Here is a 25,633-nt window from a genome sequence, read left to right on the forward strand (position 1 = left end):
TCTTTCTTTCTTTCTTTCTTTCTTTCTTTCTTTCTTTCTTTCTTTCTTTCTTTCTTTCTTTCCTTCCTTCCTTCCTTCTTCCTTCCTTCCTTCCTTCCTTCCTTCCTTCCTTCCTTCCTTCCTTCCTTCCTTCCTTCCTTCCTTCCTTCCTTCCTTCTTCTTTCTTTCTTTCTTTCTTTCTTTCTTTCTTTCTTTCTTTCTTTCTTTCTTTCTTTCTTTCTTTCTTTCTTTCTTTCTTTCTTTCTTTCTTTCTTTCTTTCTTTCTTTCTTTCTTTCTTTCTTTCTTCCTTCCTTCTTCCTTCCTTCCTTCCTTCCTTCCTTCCTTCCTTCCTTCCTTCCTTCCTTCCTTCCTTCCTTCCTTCCTTCCTTCCTTCCTTCCTTCCTTCCTTCCTTCCTTCCTTTCCTTCTCTCTCTCTCTCCCTCTTTTCCTACCCTCCCTCTCTCCCTCTTTCCTCCCTCTCTTCCTCTTTGTCTTCTCTCTTTCAATCTCTTTTTTCTTTCCCTCCTTGGCATTTATTAAGATGATATAATAATAAATCATTATTAATAATCATAGTTAATTTATATATAATACCTATTATGTGCCAGGCATTGTGCTAACCATGTTACAAATATTATATCATTTGATCCTCATGAAAACTCCGAGAGGTGGGTGCTATTACTTTCCATTTTGTAGTTGGAGGAACTGTGGCAAATAGAAATAAGTAACTTGTCCAAGGTTATGAAGCATCCTCAATATCATGGTCATTTTCTCTCACAGATACATACCAGGGGCTAGGAGAGTTAAGAGTGGGCATGAATTTTAAAATATAATGGTATGGGAGGCCCATGGGCTCAATGACATTCACTAAAGAGTATAGTGTCAGTGATGGATGAGTGGGTTTTTATGATCATATGATATGATATGATCTCAACACAGAGTACTGTGTTGAGAAGATTTACTTTAGAGATTACTTACCTCTGTATAATTTTGTGATATTTTACATTTTAAAATTATAACGAGTACTTCTATTTTAACAACATTAACAGTGTATCTTTTATTTCATACACATTCCATACATACATGCACAAGAACCTTTGGTCATATCTTAAAACTCTGATATTCATAGTAGCCTTCTTATGAATAGAGAGTAAGTTCATTTAAACTTTTCTAGTTTTAATTAATTATATGTTTTCTAGAAATTGCATTTGTTTAGCCCTGATTCATTCTTTAACTCTCAGGTAAGAGATGAAAGAAATATGCTTAAGGTTGTTACACGGATACATCGAATTTCAGTGATTTTGAAACTATTGGTACAACAATTTTTCAGTTTTGGAAACTATGACAGCCTTGGATTTCAATGACTTCAGGTAGGTGTCTATTAAATTTTTTAAACTTACTAAGTATTTATCTTCTAATCCAAATTTTATGAGGGAGAGCATTTGTGTGTGGGAGTGATTTGAGGAGGCATAGTTGTAATGAAGAAAGAACTGGATTTAAGGGTCAAAAGATATGAATATGAACTCTAATTCTACCACCATTTTCTGTGGTATTTAGCATTTGTGTCTATCAGAAAATCACTAAATCTCTTTAATCCTTCAATGACCTTATTTGTGAAATGGAAGCAATATTACTTGCATTATTGGCCTCCTTGATGGTTGCACATCTTGGCACAGTGACTAGGGAGACTGTCTTTAGGTCAGGACAACTGGATTCAATCTTCACATCCTAGCTTTGTGATCCAGGAGAAGTTACTTAACCTTTCAAAAATCCCAAGTCATTTTTAAAAACCCTTGCATTCTGTCTTCCAATCAATTCTCTGTATTGGTTCCAAGGCAGAAGAATAATAAAGGCTAGGTAATGAGGGTTAAGGGGTTAAGGGACTTGCCCAGGGTCAAATAGCTAAGAGGTATTTAAGACCAAATTTGAACCCACCATCTCTCATATGTAGGTCTGCCTCAATCCATTGAGGCATCTAGCTTCCCCACAATGATAAACAGACTTCTAAAATAAACTCTTACCTTCTGTCTCTTAGAATCAATACTAAGTATTGGTTTCAAGGAAGGAGAGTGGTAAGGGCTAGATAATTAGTATTAATTGACTTGTCCAGGCTGGGGATTGTCTGAAGTTAGATTTGAACCCAGGACTTCCCATCTCCAGCTCTGGCTCTCTATCTCACTAAAGCCATTCTTCAAACCTATAAGCTGCAGAGTAGAGTTGTATAATGGTAGAGAATGTCTGTGTCTTCACTGAGATTTCTCTGCACCATGATGTCATAAGCTCAGATCCTTCTTTCTTCCCCACTAAAAATAAAAAAAAAAAGCAAAGAATTCTGTCTTTACAGAATTATAAAGGACGCTAGCTCTCTTTAAGCTGAATGCATCATAGCATCTCTGACGTTCAAAGGAAATTAGTTTAAACTATAGCTGAACAAAAATCACCTAACAACATATCTGATGAGGGTCTTTCCTTGAAGGCTTCTCAGGAAGCCCATTATTTATCAAAACCATCCCCATCCCACTTTTGGAGAGCTCTAATTATTAGGAAGAAGATTCTTCTTACTTTAAACTTACTTCTACCCAGTTCTGCCCTCAGGAACATAACTATTCATATCCCCTTGCTTGTCCAAGTTAAACATTTACATTTCCTTTAATTATTGCAATATTTTATATTTTATTTTATCTTATATTGTGTTTTATTATTTCCTTCCATTATTTGGTATGGTCTCAGAACCATCAAACATCTTTGTTGCTCTCCATCATGTTAATTTCCTTTCTAAAGTAAGGTAACCCAGAAAAAGAACACATTGCTTCAGATACAGTCTAACAGAGGGAGTGCACTATCCCTTCAGGATTCTAGTCCCTTTAAATGTTAACTAAGATCATATTAGCATTTTTTACTACCATGTCACATGTCTCATACGGAGCTTTAGTACAAAACTCTAAGTATTTTTTAGGCAAAATAAATTAACTCTCACATCTACTTATGAGTTTGATTTTTTGGACCTCAGGCTAAGAGTTTGCATTTATCTCCTATCTTAAGATAAACTATTAGTATATTTGTTTTGGGGATTAAACAAAGAAAGTAAATATAATATAAATGAAGGCTAACAAATACTCCTGTAATGCCAATGAATGTTTTGTCACTATCCTCTGTGAGAATATTTGACAAGTATTAAAATTACTGGGAAATTCTACATTTCCCCTTAAATCCATACTGAAAAATGATTATAAGGATGTTATGAGAAGGGAAGGAAAGGAAGGAAACAAGCATGTATTAAGTGTTTACTATGTGCCAGTCGCTGTGTTAAGCATTTTACAAATCTTCTCATTTGATCCTCACAACAACTTTGAGAGGTTATTATATTTTTCCCCATTTTGCTGATGAGGAAACTAAGGGATACAAAAGTTAAATGAGCTACCCAAGTCATAGAGCTAGTGCCTTGGGCCAAATTTGAACTCTGGTCTTTCTGATTATGAGCCCAGTTCTATAGACACAGTGGCATTTAGCTGCCAAGCCTGGAAGCAGTCGTGGCAATGGGAAGAAACAGCTTGTGTAACAACTCTCCACAAATATAAAGTTTTAGTACTTTTTATAAGGGCAAAGTGTAAAGGACACAGACACCATGTCCAATGTAAGATTGTATTCTGTGGTTCAATGAACTCAAAGTCAAACTGAGAGTCACTTAATTTTGGACAAGTTTTAGACAGCATAAGAATCAACTGGAGTTCATTCATTTCTTGCTTGATAACTGTAATTTACCCAAGGTGTACAGCAAGGTAGATATGTTTTTAATTTATTTGATAATAGTATATAATATTATTTGCATAGGCTTATGAAAGAGTAAAATAATTGTTTGGGGTTTTGTTTGTTTGTTTGTTTTTGCTATGTAAGCCTTCCTTCCTTCCTTCCTTCCTTCCTTCCTTCCTTCCTTCCTTCCTTCCTTCTTCCTTCCTTCCTTCCTTCCTTCCTTCCTTCTTCTCTTCTTCTTTCTTTCTTTCTTTTCTTTCTTTCTCTTTCTTTCTTTCCTTTCTTTCTTTCTTTCTTTCTTTCTTTCTTTCTTTCTTTCTTTCTTTCTTTCTTTCTTTCTTTCTTTCTTTCTTCTTTCTTTCTTTCTTTCTTTCTTTCTTTCTTTCTTTCTTTCTTTCTTTCTTCTCTTTCTTTCTCTCTTTCTCTCTTTCTTCTCTCTCTTCTCTCTTTCTCTCTCTCTCTTTCTTCTTTCTCTCTCTTTCTTTCTTTCTTTCTTTCTTCTTTCTTTCTTTCTTTCTTTCTTTCTTTCTTTCTTTCTTTCTTTCTTTCTTTCTTTCTTTCTTTCTTTCTTTCTTTCTTTCTTTCTTTCTTTCTTTCTTTCTTTCTTTCTTTCTTTCTTTCTTTCTCTCTTTCTTTCTCTCTGTCTTTCTCAGACTATAAAATTGATAGAAAGGGACAAACGATTTTGAAGGGGGTATATCCAGAGATACTGTTTTCTTCTTTCCTTCCTTCCTTCCTTCCTTCCTTCTTTCCTTCCTTCCTTCCTTCCTTCCTTCCTTCCTTCCTTCCTTCTTCTTCTTTCTTCTCTTTCTTTCTTTCTTCTTTCTTTCTTTCTTTCTTTCTTTCTTTCTTTCTTTCTTTCTTTCTTTCTTTCTTTCTTTCTTTCTTTCTTTCTTTCTTTCTTTCTTTCTTTCTTTCTTTCTTTCTTTCTTTCTTTCTCTCTGTCTTTCTCAGACTATAAAATTGATAGAAAGGGACAAACGATTTTGAAGGGGGTATATCCAGAGATACTGTTTTCTTCCTTCCTTCCTTCCTTCCTTCCTTCCTTCCTTCCTTCCTTCCTTCCCTGGGCATTTGGAGTTAAGTGACTTGCCCAGGGACACACAGTAAGGAAGTGTCTGAGGCCACATTTGTACCCAAGTCCTCCTGACTTCAGGCTTGGCACTCTATCCACTGGGCCATCTAGCTGCCCCCATTCATTATGAATTGATATACAAGGTATTATTCTAGGTAGGAGCTGGGTTGGCTCATGAGTTAAGGTATATTTGTTTATGGAATTCCCTTTGGAGGACAAGCTCTTTTTATGGATTTTCTGGTCCTTAGCCTAGCACCATTTCTGAGTTCAGGCACCATCAGATTTCCCCAAAGATGATGTGTCTTCCTCTCATATGTAAAGTTTAAATTTAGGTTTTATGCTAAATATGAGAGTTATAAAGTAATATTGTGGTCACCGATTGTAAAATATTATAGATTAAGTCAAAATGACTTTTAGCAGCTTTTATTTACAAAGAGGTGGAAAGAGTGAAAGTGGAACACATAGATAAAGAGATAGGTTCCTAACAAGCCTACCAGTCCTTCTCCCCACTCCCTTTTCTCCAGGTGGATTTCCTGGTAATACTCTCCAAGAAATACCGGTGGTATCTTTAGCCAGAGTTCTGTCAGTGCAGCCTTCACCAAAGCCAAGGCAGAATCTCAGCCACTCAACCAGCAAGCCGATGCAGGGTGCAGGGGAAAGTCTCCTCCAAGCCAAGGCAGATAGCTCAGACCACTCACTCTAAACACCAGGAAGGAATCATCCTTAGGTCATGCTGGTCTCTTCTTTTATACTTCCCTTTTCACTTCCTGTTACCTCCTGTCACTTCCTCTTCTTCACAAAAACCAATGGCAGTCTTTCAATTTGCCTAGCACTGCCCAACTGGGGTTGGAGGGGGAGGGGGAGGAAGTAGCTTTGGGAGGTGTGAGTTTACTCTAGTAAGTGCCTTGTGAACTTTCATACTTAATGGTAAGTAGAGGTACTTTAAGTTCTTGGTTTGATTAGCTAAAAATAGGCAAGGGGAGAGTTAATCCTATTTTCACACATATATACTGAAAAGGATAACAGCTGAATTTTATGGTGCTTCAGGGTTTCCAAAATATTTTTACTTATATTATCTCACGGATTCTTCCAAACCATCTTATAATGTAGGCAATATAATATTATCCTCAATTTATAGAAGAGAAAACTAAGGACCAGATAATTTCTGACTTGCTCATAGGAATAGGTACTCCTTTTGAAGTAACAAAGTGTTTTCTGGGTTTCTAAAGTCTAGAACAGTTTAGACTTTATTCTTTATCAGATCTGCCCAAAGCTTATTTATTTTCCTTTCCAGTTTTGGCTGGGGACAGGCACCAAATTAATAAGTAATGAAAAGCCAGAAATTGAACCTAGCCCTTTTGACTCTATTATCTGTACCTAATCCCCCTTCACCATATGGCCTAGTTTATTTCCTTATTTTTATTTAGGGCAGACTGTGCCTAGTGTTCCAGATAGATAATAACTCTAATTTCTTGAAAATCTCTGAGACAGTATATGATCGAACACATAGTTCGACAGGAATATGATTGGGTTTTGATGTTAAAGGATCATTCCACTGCAGATATGAATAACATGGAAATAGATTTTGAACAATGATACATGTATAACCCAGTGGAACTGCTTGTCAGCTTTGGGGAGGAGGAGGAAAGAGCTGGAGGGGGGATCATGAATCATGTAACCATGGGAAAATATTCTAAATTAAAAAAAGAAAATCATTGAGAGGAAATTCAAAAACTACTCATGAGAAACAATTTCATTGAGTTATAATATCAGTCCATCAATCTATTTATTTTTCTCTTTTTCTTCCTTCCAATTTATTCTCAAAGAGAATACTTATCGCCAGGCATCAGGTTTCCAGAGCTTACAGTTCCGCCTATTAGAAAATAAGATTGGTGTTCTCCAGAGTCTGAGAGTTCCTTATAATAGGAGACACTACGGGATAACTTCAAGGGAGAGGATAATGAACTGCTGCTGAAGTCTGAACAGGAGAAAAACACTCCTACAGCTGGTAGAGGTATGTATTCAAACTGATTTTCCTTTGGTGTTCAGAAACCAACAGTCTAGTGTCATTAATAGAAAGACATTACATAGTAGTACTTGGAAATTCAGATAGGAGGCCAACTGGATTTACCCCTTTCTTGGTAAACTTTTCTCATAATTCAAATGAATTGAAAATAGAGTTCGAAGAGAATTTAAAACAAACATTGAAAAGAACAGATGTGGGGATGCTAAGGCGATTCAATGAATAGAGATCCAGGCCTGGAGATGGCAAGTTGTGGATTCAAATCTGACCCCAGCCACTTCTTCCTTATGTGACCCTGGGAAAGTCTCTAACCTGCATTGCCTAGCCCTTACCACTCTTCTGCTTTGGAATCAACGCTTAGTATTGCTTCTAAGACAGAAGGTAAAGGTTATTTTTTTTTTTAATTTAAAAAATTTTTTTTAAATTTTAAAATTAATTTTAATTAAATAAAATTAAATTAAAAAATTAAAATTAATTTTAAAATTAAAAAAAATTTAAAAAAAATTTAAAAAAAATTAAAAAAAAATGAACAGATGTTTCATTAATTTCAGAAATGCTCATTTATGTGGGCATAACTTATCAGTCAATTATAAATTATTCCTAAGTATTTGGTGAAGTAAGAAGTATAAAGGCTTCTGGGAAGCCCAGTTTGGACAACGCTTTGAATGGAGAAGGGGTAGAGATATCTAAGCCAAAGTCTAAGGGTAAGGCAAGAGAGGTTGTCTATAACAGTAACTGAAGAGACATAGCAGGGTAGAGATATCAAGGGGGAAGCATGATGGGACATTTTAAAATCTGAGCCAGATTTTTTGCTGTGATTTGATGCCTAATGTGGAAAAGAAAATCTAAGGGCAGTGTCCCAAGAGAAACAGACCAGGATTGTTAACTCATTTGTGTGGATTGGGGGTTGGTGAGCTAGAGCAAGGAATAAAATATTAGGGAAGGAGGCAGAGTAACAAGAGCATAAGAGACAACCGATTTACAGGAATTATGTGCTTTTTAAGCCCATCTGGCCAAAGCCAGTTTATGTACAACAGTTGCCATAGAAACTATAAAAATTCATTGGATCATGACTAATGGTGATCAACAACCTCTTCTGGATTCTAGCTGTTTAAGTATTAAAGTATCACAGGTTGAGTTATGAGTAATATAGACCACCACAGATGAGTTCAGTAGAGATATTTAATGATCAAGGAGATCGAGATGACCTATCATTGGCTTTCTTAGGGTCAATAGAAAGATGATCTAAAGGTGTCTTCCTTAAGATGTAATTAGTAAAGCTCATAAGTAATAATTGATGAAATGATCATGTAGACAAAGAATGAGGGGGGGAAAAAAACCTCAGTCTGTTCTTACTCAATCAGAACTGTGGATTCTTAACAGCTGGAAGAAACCTCCAAGGAAACTGAGGTCTTAGGCATGATTTTTTTTTTTAAGAAAAGGAATAGCCTAGGTTGACTGGCTGAGTTGTCAGAGCTTGAGGGCAAGGAGGCTGACTTATCCATATAAGAATAGAGAAAATGACCAACAATCCTGAGTATAAATTTAAGCTCAGCCAAGCATCTTATAGATGTGTATTTATAGTTACAGCAGTGCTAGATGAAAAGCTGATTAACTTCATCTTCATGTCTGGAAATACAATGAAGATGCATACCATACTAAATATGGGCAAACATCCCATATTAATACATTCAGAACAGCTCATTTCACAACTGTACAAAATGGTTTTTTACTTTGGGTAATTAAGTAATTCTCTCTGGAATTAAATTCATCCAAATTGAATTGAATTTAAAATAATTATTAAGCACCTATTTAGTGTAAGATGCTGGGCTAAATGCTAGGGGATACGGACGGATTAAGTCCTACAGGAGGGTCAGAATTGATTAATCCAACTCTAACAAGTACCATATAATTCAGGGGAGGGTATATGAGAGAGATCATAAAGAAGGAATCTGTTCTAGGAAAATATGAGGAGAGAGAATGCAATTTCAGTAGTGGGAAATCAGGAAACATTTCATGTTGTGCCTGAGCAAAACTTGAAAGCAAGATAAGGATTATAAAAATGATTTGGGACAGGAAGGCTTTCTGTCAGGGGGACAAATGCAAAGAGGTGGGAGACAGTATTTGGACTAGATGGAAGAGCTTGTAGTCTTTTCTGGAATTCAGAGGGCATGACGTTAGTAATGGGGAAAGAATGTGACTGAATTCTAATGAATTATAAGGACCAGTTTTGGTCTAGGAGAATAAGGAAGTAGGAAACATTTTCCAACTCTTTGTAGGGAGGTGAATACAGACTATTACATATACTATCACACATAGTTATTGTCTCATCTGGTTTTACTATTGTTATTCTTTGTTATAAGGGTTGAGGTTCAAAGAAGACAAGGTATACATACGTTAGATGAAAAAGATGTTTAAAAACCATCCATGTTCTTAGATAATCAGCTGTCTTAGTTTATAACCTTTTTTGTGTATTTACAAAGATACTCCTTTTTATTTAAGGCATGGCTAGAAAGAACACCAGGATTAGAAACAGATGGATTTAATTTTTGGGGAAAATTGGAAAAGAATATCATAAAAGGCCTGGAAGAGGAATTCATAATGATTCAGGTATTGTTCTTTTTTTTTTTAATACCAAGATATGAGTTAGATGGAAAACTGGTCATTCCATTTGAATCTTTCATAGTTTTTCTCCTTTATGTTCTCTCTCTCTCAAAGATCACAGCCTTTAGTACTGTACAGCTTCAGGGATTCTTTACCATTATTTGTGTCATGGACCCCTTTGACAGCCTATGGATTCTTCTCAGAATAATGCATTTAAATGCATAAAATAAAACATATAGAATTACAAAGGAGACCAATTTTACTGAAATAGCAAAATACATGTATTTTAAAAGTTCACAGAAAATCTCTGCTTTAATTTGATTTCAGCCCAATTGGAATTGAACTGGTGTACAAATCCCATTTAAGCACCTGTGTTTAGTATGGGATGACCTGGGTATACCTTAATGCTCAGTAACAGTCACTCCATGGTGGAGTTCCCCAGGATTTAGATCCCATTAGGGATGGGGATAGCTTTCCCAGGCTCTGAAGATGCCATTGCTGCAATCAGCACTTCTGTTTACTTCATTCTCTTCTTCCACTTATGAAAGAGTCAGGTCTAATGGCTTGGTCATTTCTCAAGCTGGGTACTCACTCTCTCTCTGTCTCTCTCCCTCTCTGTTTGTTTCTCTTTCTCTCTCTCTCTGTCTCACAGTCTCATATTAAAATTCTATTTTTTCTCCCTTCTCTACATTCTTTCCCCATTGAATGCACAAACACAAACAAAAAACACCAGAGAAAAATAACTCTTGTAACAAATATGCATAATAACTTAGAACAAATTCCTGAGGCCTCTCAAGGACCTTCTTCTAGACTGTTTCTGTGATGCTTTCTCTGCTGTACCTCTGTTTGGCAGACCTCTATTCCTGTTGGAGACAGACCCATTGTCTGCTTTCCTCCTTCCTACCCCTTGGAAATCCCACCCTTTCTGCCCCAGGGGACTGCTGGTTCTGTTCAGGACAGAGATGAGCTAAACATCTCTCTCACTGCTCTCTCTCCCTCCAATTTTGTTTTCCATGTCTTAGACTATGGCTATTGTTGTAGGGGTAAGAGAGGCAGTAAAAATAGATCAATAAATATAAAATTTAACTCTACCTCTTTTCCTTCATGGAAAGAACAGATCCAGCTGGAAATATACCTTTTTTTTTTTTAAAGCCACAATGATGTGGCTGAAAAGATTGCTCTATACTTTGGGGTATTTATTTTTTCACATAAAGTTTGCTTGTTAATAATAAAAACAAGTTAAATTCTAGTTTTTTAAAAAATAAATAAAATGTTACCCAGTTATGATCAAATATTCAAAAATGATTTAATTAAAACATATTCCTCAAGTACACACTTTAATACCCTAATAAACTGTACTGTATACATCTAAGCTTATAGGCATGCCGTAGGTCCCTGAAGAATAGTTAAAATATTATTTGCTTTCCTTTACCATTTCTCTCATTCCAACGTGTAAGTGACTTGAGAGCAGAGATTACTCTGGTTTTGCTACCTAGCTGCTTTCAGTCATTATCAATATTTAATTTTTAACACAGAAATCCAAGCTTAGAGATGGGAGGTCCTGGATTCAAATCTAGATTCAGATACTTCCTAGCTATATGATCCTGGGCAAGACACAACCTCAATTATCTAGCCTTTTCTGATCTTCTGCCCTGGAATCCCTACTTAGTATTGATTCTAAGATGGAATGTAAGGTTTTAGACGACCATAAGAACAAAAACAATTTTACTCCATAATTGATTATATGCTAGAAGAGAGTGCACAGAACAATTTGATGTAGGTCTGAAACATTTTGCCAGCCATCTAATACCAATACATATATGAAGGTTCCATTCAATATGGGCAGCTAAGTGGCACAGTGGAGAACAGTGCCAGGCCTGGAGTCAGACTCATCTTCCTAAGTTCAAACTGACCTCCCACATTTACTAATTGTGTGATCCTGGGCAAGTCATTTAACTCTGTTTACATCAATTCCCTCATCTGTAAAATGATCTGGAGAAGGAAATGGCACACCATTCCGCAGTTGTTTGTCAAGAAAACCGCAAATGGGGCTCACAAAGAGTCAGCATGACTAGAAAATGACTGAACAACAACAACAAAACACTCAATGTAGTCACAGTTAATTAGAATGAAACATTTCTCTTTTTCCTGTCCAGTGAGGCATCACTGTATGGTTTCTTTTCACCAAGTACAATGAATGAACCTCCTTTACCAATTACTCATTAATGCAAATGTGATCACTGTTGATTCTGGTAGTTGTCTTAGAATTCCTTTGTCATCCTTCCTTCGTTTATTTTTTGAAGATCAAAATATTTCAGAGCTGGAAGGGAACTTAGAAATCATTACTATACCAGCTCCTTCATTTTATAGATGCAAAAATCTGAGGCCCAGAAAGCTGAGTGTCTTGTTTACAGTCACAAATCAAGTGGGTGGAATATCCAAAAATAAATCTAAAAATCTTCCAATTCTAAAATCAATATTCTTTTCACTTTGCCAGAGTGAATAAACATTTTCAGAATAACTAAAAGCATCCTTTCTCTGGAACATGTAGGTGGTACATTTAGCAAAGAAATCCTGATCAACAACTTTTATCTATTCACAAACTTAAATCACTTATTACTAATGATGTCATTCATGTCATTGACATGACATGACATGACAATGACATGTCAATGACAGGTCCTTTCTCAGAGACAGTGAGCTATTACTGGCCATTTCATCTATGCGATACAGTAGGGGAAATAGAGGAAAGAAGGAATGACTAACTGATTTCCTTCAAAGAAGGCAAAAAGTAAACAATACTCTCATCAAGCACTCATTCTTTGCTGGCTGAAGGAGAAAGAAAGAGTTTCAAGGGATTCTGGGGAAGCCAGAATAATTTTGGATTTCTTGCTTCTACCATCTATTGTTTCTTTTCTTCTAAGGCCAAAGAAGAATCAGAGGAAAAGGATGAACAGCTGGCTGAATTCCGAAAACAAAAAGAAGTGCTGATGTCATTATTTGATGAGAAACGGCATGAGCATCTTCTTAGTAAAGGTAAGTCTTCTATGCCCAGTGGCATATTAGCAATGTGCCATTATGGATAAACAAGTAAATAAAGCAAACAAAATCTTTGATGATCCTGAGTTTTGGATCTAAAGATATAACAAATATTGGTTGTAAAGAAGAACTCAGAGAAGCCCTGTGGTATAGTGGATGGAGAGCTGGCCTTAGAGTCAGAAGACCTTAGTCCAAGTCCTTTTATCTTTTTTTTTTCAGTTGTTTCAGTCATGCCTGACTCTTCGTGACTCCACTTGATTTTTATTTTGGCAAAGATACTGAGTGGTTATCATTTCCCACTCCAGTTCATTTTCCAAATTAGGAAACTGAGGCATATGGGGTTAAGGGACTTGCTCAATCAATAGCTAGTGTCTGAGGCCATATTTGAACCCAGGAAATCTTCCTGACTTAAGACTTGGCCCTCTAGCCACTGTGCACCTAGCTGCCCCAAATCCTAGGTCTGCCTTGGACACATTCTGGGACTCTGTGCCTTCCAACACCCCGGGCTACTCTCTAAGACCACAAACTACAGAAGAGCTGTAGATGAGATAATGCACTGGTAGAGAGAGTTCTTTGGACCTAGGAAATCACAGGTGTGGACAGTTCAAAAGGAATCTGTATTGTAACAAATGTAAACAGTCTGAAGACTGATGAACTCAATCCTTTTATGACATAAAAATACTGGTTCAATCTCCTGAACAAATTTTTCCTTTGAAAACTTGAAGAAAGATATAACTCAATTTCTTTACTTACAGAAGGCAGAACAGTAAAGAGTAAATTGGAGTCTGAAAAGTCTAGAATTTGAATCCTGTGGAAAGGAAACTAGACTAACAGTTTGTGTGGGGGAGGGCCAATTGGGAGTGGCAGTTGGGTCTTGTGACTAGCACTTCCTTCCTGCCGGGAGAGGTCTTGCGTCCTGGGGTTGGAGGAGAGAGGAGCTTGTTCAGCCCAGTCTGGAGTGGCATGCTCTTCTTGGTTCAGCCCAAAGACACAGGCTTCTAAAGGTTAGAATTGTTCTTGTTTGCTTTCTGTGTACTGCTAAGATTCTGAATTAGAACAATGAGAGTAGATGGGAGTGGGACAAACTCTCCGCCAGCCTCTGGGGCCTGGCCTCAGGTCTGAAGCTGAGAAAAACTCCAATCCCAACTAGTTATTAAACTTTATGTTATTTGAATTCGCAATCAGATAAGTGGACTATCTTTTCTGGTCATAGAGGGAGCTGAACTTCAGTTTCAGTCATTCAAAGACAAACAGACCTCTTTGGACCCCTGCTGTTTCCTCTCAGCAGGGGGCATCTCCCTCCCTTGCCTCACCAAGCAATATTCCCTCTCTCTCTTTAACTCCTCCTTACCCCTATACAAACATCCCATTATTCTCCATTTATCCCCCTGTTTTCCCAATCCTATTTCCTTTCCCAATAAATATTACAATCCCAAATGTAAAATACACTAAGACCATGGAGAAGTTAGTCTGCCTTTTGAGACTCAGTTTACTCTTTTGTAAAATGGGGTAATTAACCTATTAGTACTGTAAATGTCAACTTTTTTTTTTTAATTAATGACAGACATTAAGTCAAAGTTGAGTAAACTGTAAGTTTAGAATTAGGGAGAGCTGGGTTCCAGTTGTACCTTTGATGTGTTGGCCTTTTTTTATTTTAAATTGTACCTTCTGCCTTATACTCAATACTAAGTATTTGTTTCAAGGCAGAAGACTAGTAAGGCTTAGGCAATTTAATTTAAGTGACTTTTTTAGTGTCACACAGCTGGGGAGTATCTGAGGCCAAATTTGAAACAAGGACTTCCTATCTCCAGGCCTTGCTCTTTCTATTCATTGAGGTACCTTATTGCCTTTGTGTTGATCTTTTTTGGGGGGGGAATGATGGACGTTGCTTTGGGGGTAAACTCCATCTCAGGAGAAATACTACACGAGATGGACAGTTAGTCATAAGGCTGACAATAGAATCTTGGAAACTAAGCCATCTGTATAAACCCTCTTATGTCTTTTGCAGGAGAAAGACGACTGTCATACAAAGCTCTACAGGGAGCATTGATGATATATTTTTACAGGTAAGATGACTTTAGAACAGGAGAAGGCTTATGTCACAATGCTAAAGTTGAAGAATTCAGGTTGTTGGTGGATAAATATATATTTATAAATTGCTTGCTTACTGTTATTAAATTATATTTAACAAGCTGAGTGACTGTCCAGCTAGGCTCCATTAGTACTTGTTCTTTCAGATATTAAAAGATCCACTTCATAACTCAGAGAATAAAAAAAAAATAAACCTAGTAAAAGAAATTTTCCTCTTTTTTCCTCCTCCTTCCCTCCTTTCCTCTCTCCTTTCCTTTCCTCCTTTCTTTCCTCCCTCCCTCCCTCCCTCTTTTCCTCTTTCTTTCTTTCTTTCTTTCTTTCTTTCTTTCTTTCTTTCTTTCTTTCTTTCTTTCTTTCTTTCTTTCTTTCTTTCTTTCTTTCTTTCTTTCTTTCTTTCTTTCTTTCTTTCTTTCTTTCTTTCTTTCTTTCTTTCTTTCTTTCTCTCTTTCTTTCTTTCTTTCTCTCTTTCTTTCTTTCTCTCTCTCTTTCTCTTCCTTTCCTTTCCTTTCCTTTCCTTTCCTTTCCTTTCCTTTCCTTTCCTTTCCTTTCCTTTCCTTTCCTTTCCTTTCCTTTCCTTTCCTTTCCTTTCCTTTCCTTTCCTTTCCTTTCCTTTCCTTTCCTTTCTCCCTCCCTCCCTCCCTCGTTCGTTCGTTCGTTTGTTCGTTCGTTCGTTCATTCCTTCCTTCCCTCCTTCCTTCCTTCCTTCTTTCCTTCCCTCCTTCCTTCCTTCCTTCCTTCTTCTAGATGGGTCCTAGCTCTAATCCCTTCAGGAAGGTGGAGAGAAAATGATTTTACCTAGCAAAGTAATTTGATTCTTAGCCATAATTCAGTTCCCTAAGAAAGGCTTTAATGTTCAATCTATTCACTTACTTAATGGTAAAAATATGAAAAGAACTGGAGTAAATGCCTTTTCCTAATCATTTCAGTTGGGGGTGGTTTTCATTCAGATGAATGAAGTTTTTAATAGGCTTCCACACATGTAATGAGTAGTCCTCAGTGAAAACGAGTTCCTTTGTCTTTGCATTTGGGACCCCAAAGTAATGCTAGACAGCTCCATTAATACTAACATTTGGATAGCATTTACCATGTGTCAAGCACTGTGTTAAGTACTTTACAATTATTGTCTCATTTGTTCCTCACAACTCTGGGAAGGAGAAGAGAAAATTCTCCCCATTTTGCAGATGAGGAAACTGAGGTTAAATGAGTTGGCCAGAGTCACTGTTGGCAAGTGTCTGAGACCAGATATGCACTCCTGATTCTAGTCGAGGTGATGCTTATGGACCAAGGCAATTCCTCACCCATGTTACTTGGAGATAATACTGTACCCATCACAGGTCTACTGTGAGGAAAATGCAATATAATGTCCAAAGTACTAAGGTCTGTGAATTATTATTATTCAGTCTAATTCCCCCAACTCTATTACCAGAGAAGACATCAAGGAGTAGATATTGTCATTCCCCTGCAAGTGCCCAGGTTGTAATGATTAAAATTTAGGGGAGATGGGGAGACTGAGGCAGGTAGAAATTAGTTTCTCTCTGCAAGGAATATATATTTTTTAGAGGTTTATTAAAGGTTAAAGATTAAGAATATATAAGTAAGAAACATGTGCCTAGGCCAGAGGCCTAGACAAAATAACCTCACATCATGGAAGAGACGCCTCTGCTCCAAAAACGGAAGTCCAAAAGGCATTCTGGGGAAGTGGAGCAAAGGCTCATGGGGATTGTAGTCCTGTATTCGAGTCTATTTTTTATATCCCCCCGTGTGATCATTTGTGGAAAAATTAATTTTTCCCCAAAAGGATCATAAAAACATAATAAACTTAAAAGATTACAATAGTGTGAGGATAAGAGAAAAAAGAATAAAACCAATAATTTCTGAACACATTGACAAAAAGCCGTTAGGGGGCAGTCCCCTTTGGCATAAAAGTATACATACAAATAAATGTTCAATCAACCACACCCAAAGTTCAATTTTGTGCAACTTGTGGTCTGGAGGCTTCTTCATGGTGGCTTCTCCAACAGTTCAGTTCTGGATTCAGAGAGGTAGCATCTTCTTCACCTAAAATTCTTCTCAAAAGGAATTTAAACTTTGCAATTTAAATAATGATATTTTTTACATTCCCCCGTGTTGTGGGTGATTGAAAGATTCAGAATCAGTTAGGGATGCATGGCTGAGGTATGAGGTATATGAATCAATTGGCAAGAGATATTAAAAAGACACCAGAAAATACAAGGCTTTCTCACAAAAAATGAGATCCATTTCCTCTTTGTATCTGGCCATGATCACTGTGAGTAGAAGGCAAATGAATTGAACAAGGTTAACAATTTTTCATTTTTTAAAATACAGTAGTACAAATATGTAGATATCAAAATCCCCAAAATTTCTCAATAGCCCAATTAATTACAATAGCAAACAAACACACTTTCATATTTCATATAAGTTGCTGTATGACATTTTTAAAACCTATGAATTGATGCACATTTGTCACAATTTTTACAAACATAGCAATCTTTCAACCTTGGTAATAAACATAATTTTTTTAAACAAAGTAAAACTCATCTTGGGTTTAGAACATAATCAAGAAATCTATATATCATTCTGGTGCAAGTAAAATAGTGAGCTGAAGAGTATAAATAAAGGTGCTCCTTTTTCTTGGAGGCTTATAGGGATACAAATGCCCTGAGATTAACTGCCCAACTTCCATTCACATGTGGGAAGGTTGGGGTTTATAAAATACATTTCACTTCAGCTACTGTAATGGGCCTTACCTCGTGGTAGGGGCCGGCAAAAATACCCAGATCGTTAAAAAAAATTCCAAAAATCATATTTAAAAAACCCTTAAAATCAAATCATTTGAGGTATTTAGCACATTAAAATTCCAAAGGTTGTTAATACAATTATAACCAGTTCTGAAGTCCATCTATCCTCGGCAAAATAGAAAAAAGCTGTTTTTTCATATATGGGCTTATTCACAACAATATTTGTTCAACAGTTATAGGGGAAAAACAACAGAATTTTAAAACTCAGTACATTCAAAATAAATTCAATCAACCTTCAGTTCACAGAATAATATTCAATCCAGTAATATATGAACTTAAAATCACAAAGTTAAACCTTAAACAAAACAATGCAATAGAATACAGAGATTTTTTTTTTTATAAACCACTGGAGTCTGAAATGCCTTAGAATGTAGCCTTTAGTCTCTTCAAAGTTCCTTGGGGTTTTTTTTTTGTTTGTTTGTTTTTAATTATCCATTTAAATGTCTATTGTCCGAAGGTAGAGTAGTAAAGGCTAGGCTATGGGGTTCAAGGGATCCGTCCAGGGCCCCACAGCTGGGAAGCATCGGAGGCCAGATTTTAACTAGAGACCTCCCGTCTCTGGGCCTGGCTTCCAGTTCGCTGGGCCACCCATTTTCCTCCCCAAAATTAAAGTTGAATCTTTGGGCTGAGTCTGCTCCCAGACAGGCAGGTAAAATCAATATAATTGGCAGAAGAGTCAAAAATCCTTTTAAACAGCCCATTGCTTTTTTAGGTTTCTGTTTGAAAAGTCTGTTTCTGATCTCTAGTCTTTTCTCTCTTTCCCCTCTCTGATCCCCCTGTGGCCAATACCCCCAGCCACGTGGAGGCTTAGCCTAAGGGAAAATTACCTGGTCTCCTTTCCCTCTCTTCTCTCCCCTCCACCCACGTGGCCAATACTGTTACCAGCTGGTCGCAATGAGTCCTGAGCGATCTGCTCCAAGGATCTGGGTGGTGAGTCAGCTGAGTCCGAGGCCAGATGGGTGAGAGACAGACCGCCGGGGTGGGTCGGGCCGGGAGCTGGAGCACAGCTCAGGCACCAGGTGAGAGGCCAGGAGCAGACGCAGGAGCCGGAGAGGGCTGCAGGCAGGAGCTGGAGAGGGCCGCAGGCAGGAGCTGATCAAGATGGTTTTCTAAAGAGCATCTCGGAGAACCTTGGCTTTAAAAAAAAATTCTCTAGGCTAAAAATTTTTTGAGAAGTTCTCATCCAATCTAGTGGTCGCCAACTGTAATGATTAAAATTTAGGGGAGATGGAGAGACTGAGGCAGGTAGAAATTAGTTTCTCTCTGCAAGGAATATATATATTTTTAGAGGTTTATTAAAGGTTAAAGATTAAGAATATACAAGTAAGAAACATGTGCCTAGGCCAGAGGCCTAGACAAAATAACCTCACATCATGGAAGAGACGCCTCTGCTCCAAAAACGGAAGTCCAAAAGGCATTCTGGGGAAGTGGAGCAAAGGCTCATGGGGATTGTAGTCCTGTATTCGAGTCTATTTTTTACAAGGTTCAAGGCACGTCGTTATCGAGTCAAATTAGAAAGATGTGAGGTTGATATTGAGATGGAAATGAAAAGGGAGAAACGTAGGGAGAAGATGAAGAAAAACAAATAAATTTTCAACCTAGTTGGGTTTTTTTGGGGACCCTTACCTTCTGTCTTATTCATTTTAAGACAGATGAGTGGCAAGTACTAGGCAATGGGGTTTAAGTGACTTGCCCAGGGTCACATGGCTAGGAAGTGTCTGAGGCCATAATTGAACCCAGGACCTCCCATCTTCAGGTCTGGATCCCAAAATCCACTCAGCCACTTAGCTGTCCCTTTCCTGTAGTTTTAGAATATTTTTTTTCCCATCCAGCTTTAGAGCAAATAATAAAAGGACTGGACCAATGATTTGACTGATAAAGTTCAAATAATTTCTAATTAATTATAATTACTTTTTCTAATAATACAAATCAGCACCTTCTCTGAAATTGAAAGAACTGCCCAGAACACAGAGGTTAAGCGTCTAGTCCAGAGAGCCTGTATATGTCAAAGGTGGAACTTGTCAGTCAAGGCTTTCCAGTTCAGAGGCCAGCTCTCTCTTCATTCTGGCAGACTAAACTCCTTCGAAAAGAGAAAAGTCCACTTTGGCTCTGAGCATGCTACGTCTTTTCTTGATTTTTCCCCAGGGAAGAACCCAGATTCCAGGTTCCCTTTCAACTACTGACCTCTCTCATGGACATTGATACCCTCATGACCAAGTGGAGATGTAAGTTCCTTTCTTATTTTTTTAAGTAGTTGTGTTTCTTGTAGGATCCTGCAATAGCCCACCCCTACTGACTGCACTGGCATGTGGGCTCCTACTTCATCGAGTGGTGGAGGGAGACAAATCATTTCCCCCAAACAGAGGGAGTGGTCGATTTGCAAGTGTGTGCAATGGCAAGTGTGCCCCCCCCCCCCATACTAAAACAGACACCTCAGATGATCTGGGACCTCTCTGGCAGACTGGCAATTTGTTTGTTTATTTCTAAAACGTCTTATTATTTATCCTGTTTTTTCAGTTTGTATTGTCATGTAAAACCCACTTCCCTATTGGTCATTGTTGTAAGAGCAAACGCATACATCATCAAAGCCCTAAAATAAAACCATAAAAACACTGATGCGAAATCCTAAAAATTTTTAACTTTCATCTTAAAACGAATACTGTGTATTAGTTCCAAAGTAGAAGAGTGGAAGGGCTTGGAATAGGGGTTAAGTGACTTTCCCAAGGTCACACAGCTAGAAAGCATCTAAAGTCCAGATCTGAACTCATGTCCTCCCATCTCTGAGCCACCAAACTGCCCCCTAGACTCACAAGTTTAAAAATCATTTATTTTAAACATAAGAATAATTGAGTTCTCAAATATTCTCCTTCCCTGCAGCCCTTTCTCCACCCACTGAGAAGGCAAGCAATATGAAATTAATACATGTGAAATCATACAAAACATACTTCCATATTAGCTATGCCACAAACAAGCAAGAAAAATAAGAAAGTGACAAAATTAGACTTTAATTGGCACTCAGAGTTTATCGGTTTGCTCTATGGAGGTAGATAGATAGCATTTTTCCTCATGGCTAGCCTGACAATTAAATCTTCATCAAGCCTTTGCTTTTTCAAATTACTGCCACTATTAGTGCATTGACTTCTGACTGTGTTTGATAATCACAGATAATCACGTGTGCATGGTGCATAGAATGCTTGGAAGCAAAGCTGGCACTGGAGGTTCCTCAGGTTACCAGTATTTGCGCTCAACAGTGAGGTAAGTCTGCCAGGAAATACACTTTCTATTGAATATTGATTACTATTACTTTTAAAAATTAATTAATAATTGAATAATATTTAATAATGATTAACACACACACCTGCTCCTTCTCCAGTGATAAGTTTTTCCAAGAGGCTCATAATATCTTTTGTGTTTAAGGCTGTGGTTACCACAGTTTTGTAAGTCATTAGAGAATCTTTTGTCAAAAATAAAACTAAGCAAAACAATAACAACAAAAACCAAGCAATGGAAATTTATGACATGTGGCTAACTGATAAATGGTTTTCCTTAGATATCCAGAGGGTTGTTATAATTCAATTCAATTTGATAAGCATTTACTAAGTGTTTTGTGCTATGCTAGCCTGGTTCTGTGGCTTGAGGAAGGGGGAAAAAAGCGTTGACTGACCCTGGGAATATGAAAGAATTTGTTCTTAGATATTTTACTCATCCTGGCTGAACACTGCCATCACAGGGATTCATTCATAGATTTGGAAAAGGGAGGCCAAAATCATCATCAAGCTAGCAAAGAGAGGGTTCCTCATTCCTTTGAAGAACAGCATTTTTATTCTGAAAAACCAACAAAAGAAAATGATTTTTGTCTTCTTTTTATACATATTACACTGCCTTCAAAACGGTAAAGTGGAAAATATTGCCATAAGGAGACATGCATTTTTTTTTTTGGCTAGTCTTGGGATATTATTAATATAGGGAACTTCCTTTATCAATGTAGATTGGCTCCAGCCCAGAAATTTACTTTCCTATAAGGTTGCCTGAGACCCAGAAATTAAATGACTTGCTCAAGAGTTCATGCAACCATTATTGACCAGAATCAAGATGGAAACCAAAGTTTCCCAGACTGAGATCTGTACTCTATCCATTATGCCAGGCTGATTCCAGGTGTGTTCATTGCCTCTCAGTTGTTACTCCAAAGAACAAGGCGGCATTGAGAGGTGATGTAGGGGAGAGAAAAAGAGTTCCCTTTTTTTGGAGTCATGAAACTTGGGTTTAAATCCTATTTTAAATTTACCCTTTCAAAATTTGAGTTTCTTCATCTATAAAATGGAGGTGATAAACCTTCCCTCACAGGGTGAATGTAAGGAAAGCACTTCCCTTAAACAGCAATGTAAGTGTTAATTCTTCAGTTCAGTGGAGATTCTTGACCTTCCTCAAACATGGCTTAAAGTATCACTCCTCTCCCCCTACTCCACTGAGCAACTCTGTGGTTCCCCCTTGTCTCCAGGAAGAGATATAAATAAATTCTTTTGTTTGCCTTTTCAAGTCCTCAATGACTGACACTTTGCTATCTTTCTAGTCTTCTTAACACTATATACTTCCCACCCTCAACAAATTCTGTGATTCAGTGCCATTGGCCTTTTTGCCAATCCTGACACATGCCAGTCCATCTGATTTCAGGCATTTTCATTGGCCATTCCTCATGCCTGCAATATTCTCTCTCCATATCTCTATCTCCTAGCTTCCTTACCTTACTTCAAGTCTCACCTAAAGTTCTACTTTCTTCTGTCTTTCGCGATTCTCTTTAATCTTTTTTTATTTTTTTAACTCTTACCTTCTGTCTTAGAATCAATACTAAATATTGGTTCTAAGGCAGAAGAGAGGTAAAGGTTAGACAACTGAGGTTAAGTGACTCACCCATAGTCACAAGGCTAGGAATTGTTTGAGACCAGATTTGAACCTGTTTCCAGATCTGCCTCTCTGTTCACTAAGCCACCTAGCTGTCCCTCTCCTTAATCTTAACACTTTTTTTTTCTGTTGCTTATCTCCAGTTTATCCTGTCTATATTTTATTTGCATGTAGTTGTTTGCAAGGTGCCTCCTTGAAAGTAGGAACTGTTGTCTTTTGCCTTTCTTTGAATCTCCGGCTCTTAGCATAGTATCTGGCACATAAGAGGTGATGAATAGTTACTTTTTGATGGAACAACAGACAAAATATCCCAAAGTCATCTATCTTAGTCATTTTGAAACATCCCTTCTCAGTCTTTCATCAGAATGGCTAGTAAGCTCTTAAATACAGAATTGTAATAGCTCAGAAGATGTGAGATGGGCAAATTTAGATATGTTTCCATCCCAAATGTTCATCTGGGCTATATGAACCTGACTTGTGTCTTCCTGACTTAGTTTAGCACTCTACTTGCTTGACCACCAAATAGGCCCAGCTAACATCCAAAGGGTGGATTCTACTAACTCAGAACAGAACTTAAATAATCTTCTATTAAAACACAGGTTTCCGGGTAGGTTGGGGAAATGAGTCTTTGCAAATATGAAATTATTTTACAAATGCCAGCCAATATTAAAGTGGTGTGTCTTTTTTGTATTTGTAGCATTTATTTGATACCTACCATCAAAATAATTATGTTTTGTGAAATATTTTTTCTTTTTTTTTGAAAATTGTATTTAATTAGAGTATTTTTCCATGTGTTTATGTGTTTTCAGTGACAGGTACAAAGTATTTGTAGATCTGTTTAATCTCTCGACATACCTGGTGCCACGACATTGGATACCCAAGATGAATCCGATCATTCACAAATTCCTTTACATGGCTGAATATTGTGACAGCTCTTACTTCAGCAGTGACGATTCAGAGGATTAATGCCAACTGTGAGGAATGCATGAGAGCACATTGGATAGTCAGGCCATATCATGAGATGGTGTGAATTGTCAGGAATGTGTTAATGATCCTCATGTGCTTGTTGATATGATTTAAACACTTCAATGTAACATACAAAGCTTCCTGATGAATATCTTTGTCTCAAAATGAGGGCACTGGATTAGATGGTCAACCACTAAAGTCCTTCCCAGCTCTAAATCTTTGACCCTGTGATCCAAAGTGAATACACCGGGGAAATATTTGAGTTTTGTGATGATTTAATGAAGATGACTACAAATTTAGAGCTACTGGACCTCAGAAAATAGCCAGTCCATCATCCTCATTTTGAAGATTAAGAAACTGAAGTCTACAGAGGTTGTGATGTGCTTGAAATCACACAACTAAGCAGCAGGATCAAAATTTGAATTTAGGATCCAAATCCAGCACTGTTTTCATCTATTATGAGATCACGACAAACGTCAGCTAATTTTTTTTTTTAATCTTTACCTTCCATCTTAGAATCAATACTGTGTATTGGTTCTAAGGCAGAAGAGCACTAAGGGCTAGGCAATGAAAATTAAATGACTTGTCCAGGATTACACAGGTAGGAAATGTTTGAGGTCACTTTTGAACCCAGGCCCCCCTATTTCTTTATCCACTGACCTGCCTGCTCCTGGGCAGCTAAAATTTTAACATTGTAATGCATGCAAATATAGGAAAGATCTGTGATTTCATCAGAATATAGCATTGCTGGTATGGAAACTCCCTCCACCAAGAGAGATTACCACCTGTCTACAACTTAATAAATAACTACACAGGGATTCTTTTTTTAATGTCAAAAAGATTCAAATGGTACAGAATGCTTATTATAGTGTAAATATTTTATCATTTTATCATTATATTCTCATTATATCTTTTTATAGATTTGAAAACTTCTGGAATGATTTCAAATCATGTTTATATCTTTGTAATGCATCTGATTCTGCATAACTACAAAGTCCCAGAGCTGAACATAATAAAAATAATAAAACACTTCACTCTTTCCTCTGCATTCTTGGGGAGAATAATGCTTATGAGAAGGGATAGGTTAGGAGTATTACACCAGAAATAGGAATCCCTTTATTATCTCACACACTGCCAAGTTATCAGACTAGATCAGTAAACTTACTCCCATTGGAATGTTATGTAACATCATCAAGGGAATATGACAAAATGTCCAGCAACCCTGACCCACAATGATAACCCTTAGGGTTAGAAGGTAAATATAGATAAATAGCTAATGCTCATGCTTAATCAACATGCTCTCTCCCAAAGTATACAGTTCTTTCTGTCATTTATTTATTTATTTTTGTCATATAGACATAAATCCATTAGGACTCAGAGTTCCAGCCTCTGGATCCTCATGGAAACTTGGAAGGAGAGGATTATTAAAGGGTCCTTGTATTCAGACGTATCTGATTAAATAGCATGCTTTATAGATATGTATATTACTTTGCTATTTTTCAAATGTGTATTGATACTGGTATGAATAATAAAAACAAATTTATAATAGCTTTTGTCATAGGTTTTCTTTTGTAATATTTCATTTTTCTCCAATTACATTAAAAATGATTTTTAACATTCTTTTCTTCCCCATACCCATTACCTTCTGTCTTAGAACCAATACTAAGTAAGAAGTAGGCAATGGGGATTAAGAGACTTGCCCAAGTTCATACAGCAAGGGAGTATCTGAGGACAAATTTGAACCCAGGACTTCCCATCTCCTGGTCTGGCTCTCTATTTACTGAGCTACCTAGATGCCCCAAAATTAATTTTAAAAAATTTCAAGTTACAAATTCTCTCCCTTCCTCCCTCCCTCCTCTGAGAAAATAAGAAAATTGAAATAAATTATACTTGTGTAATTCCTGTCACATATTTTCTAAATCAAAAGTCAAAAAAAGTACCATTATCACACAGGGACTTATGTAAATTTGTATTAAAAAGAGTTCCTTCTAACTGAAAAGACTGGAGACCATAATATAAGGACACATAATAAAATGCCATTAGTTCGTTGTGACCACTACGAAATCTAATTTTTAAAAAATAATAGAATTGAGGTAAAAATCATGGTCCTCAAACTTTTTACACAGGGGGCCAGTTCACTGTCCCTCAGACCATTGGAGGGCCAGGTCACTGGTAGCCAATGCCTGTATACAGTACTGGAGGCAGTGCTGGGCCTGTGACACTGTATTGCGCTGTCTGGGATAGCAGAGGCTGCAGAGCTGGCTGTGATGGGCCTGTCACACCTTGCACAGGCCCATCACTGCCACCACTATACCAGGCAGCAGTATATACAGTGCAGAATCCTCTCCCCCAGATCCCCACTCACCATGCTGATGTCTTCCATTGTG

At 37.3% G+C, this 25,633-nt stretch overlaps 1 protein-coding gene across 1 annotated transcript in view; it reads left to right on the forward strand.

The window, feature by feature from the left end:
- TDO2 (tryptophan 2,3-dioxygenase) overlaps positions 1-24,794 on the forward strand; it is a 31,612-nt gene extending 6,818 nt beyond the window's left edge. The window contains 12 exon segments of the mRNA XM_001375244.4: positions 1,222-1,302; positions 1,304-1,350; positions 6,632-6,647; positions 6,649-6,739; positions 6,742-6,794; positions 6,796-6,819; positions 9,331-9,438; positions 12,357-12,468; positions 14,480-14,537; positions 19,527-19,606; positions 20,546-20,636; positions 23,090-24,794. Of these exon segments, the coding sequence (XP_001375281.2) occupies positions 1,222-1,302; positions 1,304-1,350; positions 6,632-6,647; positions 6,649-6,739; positions 6,742-6,794; positions 6,796-6,819; positions 9,331-9,438; positions 12,357-12,468; positions 14,480-14,537; positions 19,527-19,606; positions 20,546-20,636; positions 23,090-23,246 (918 nt within the window). The 3' untranslated portion in view covers positions 23,247-24,794.
- Positions 24,795-25,633: the final 839 nt, after the last annotated feature.

The sequence above is a fragment of the Monodelphis domestica genome, chromosome 6 (assembly GCF_027887165.1).
Source record: "Monodelphis domestica isolate mMonDom1 chromosome 6, mMonDom1.pri, whole genome shotgun sequence".
Lineage (NCBI taxonomy): Eukaryota > Metazoa > Chordata > Mammalia > Didelphimorphia > Didelphidae > Monodelphis > Monodelphis domestica.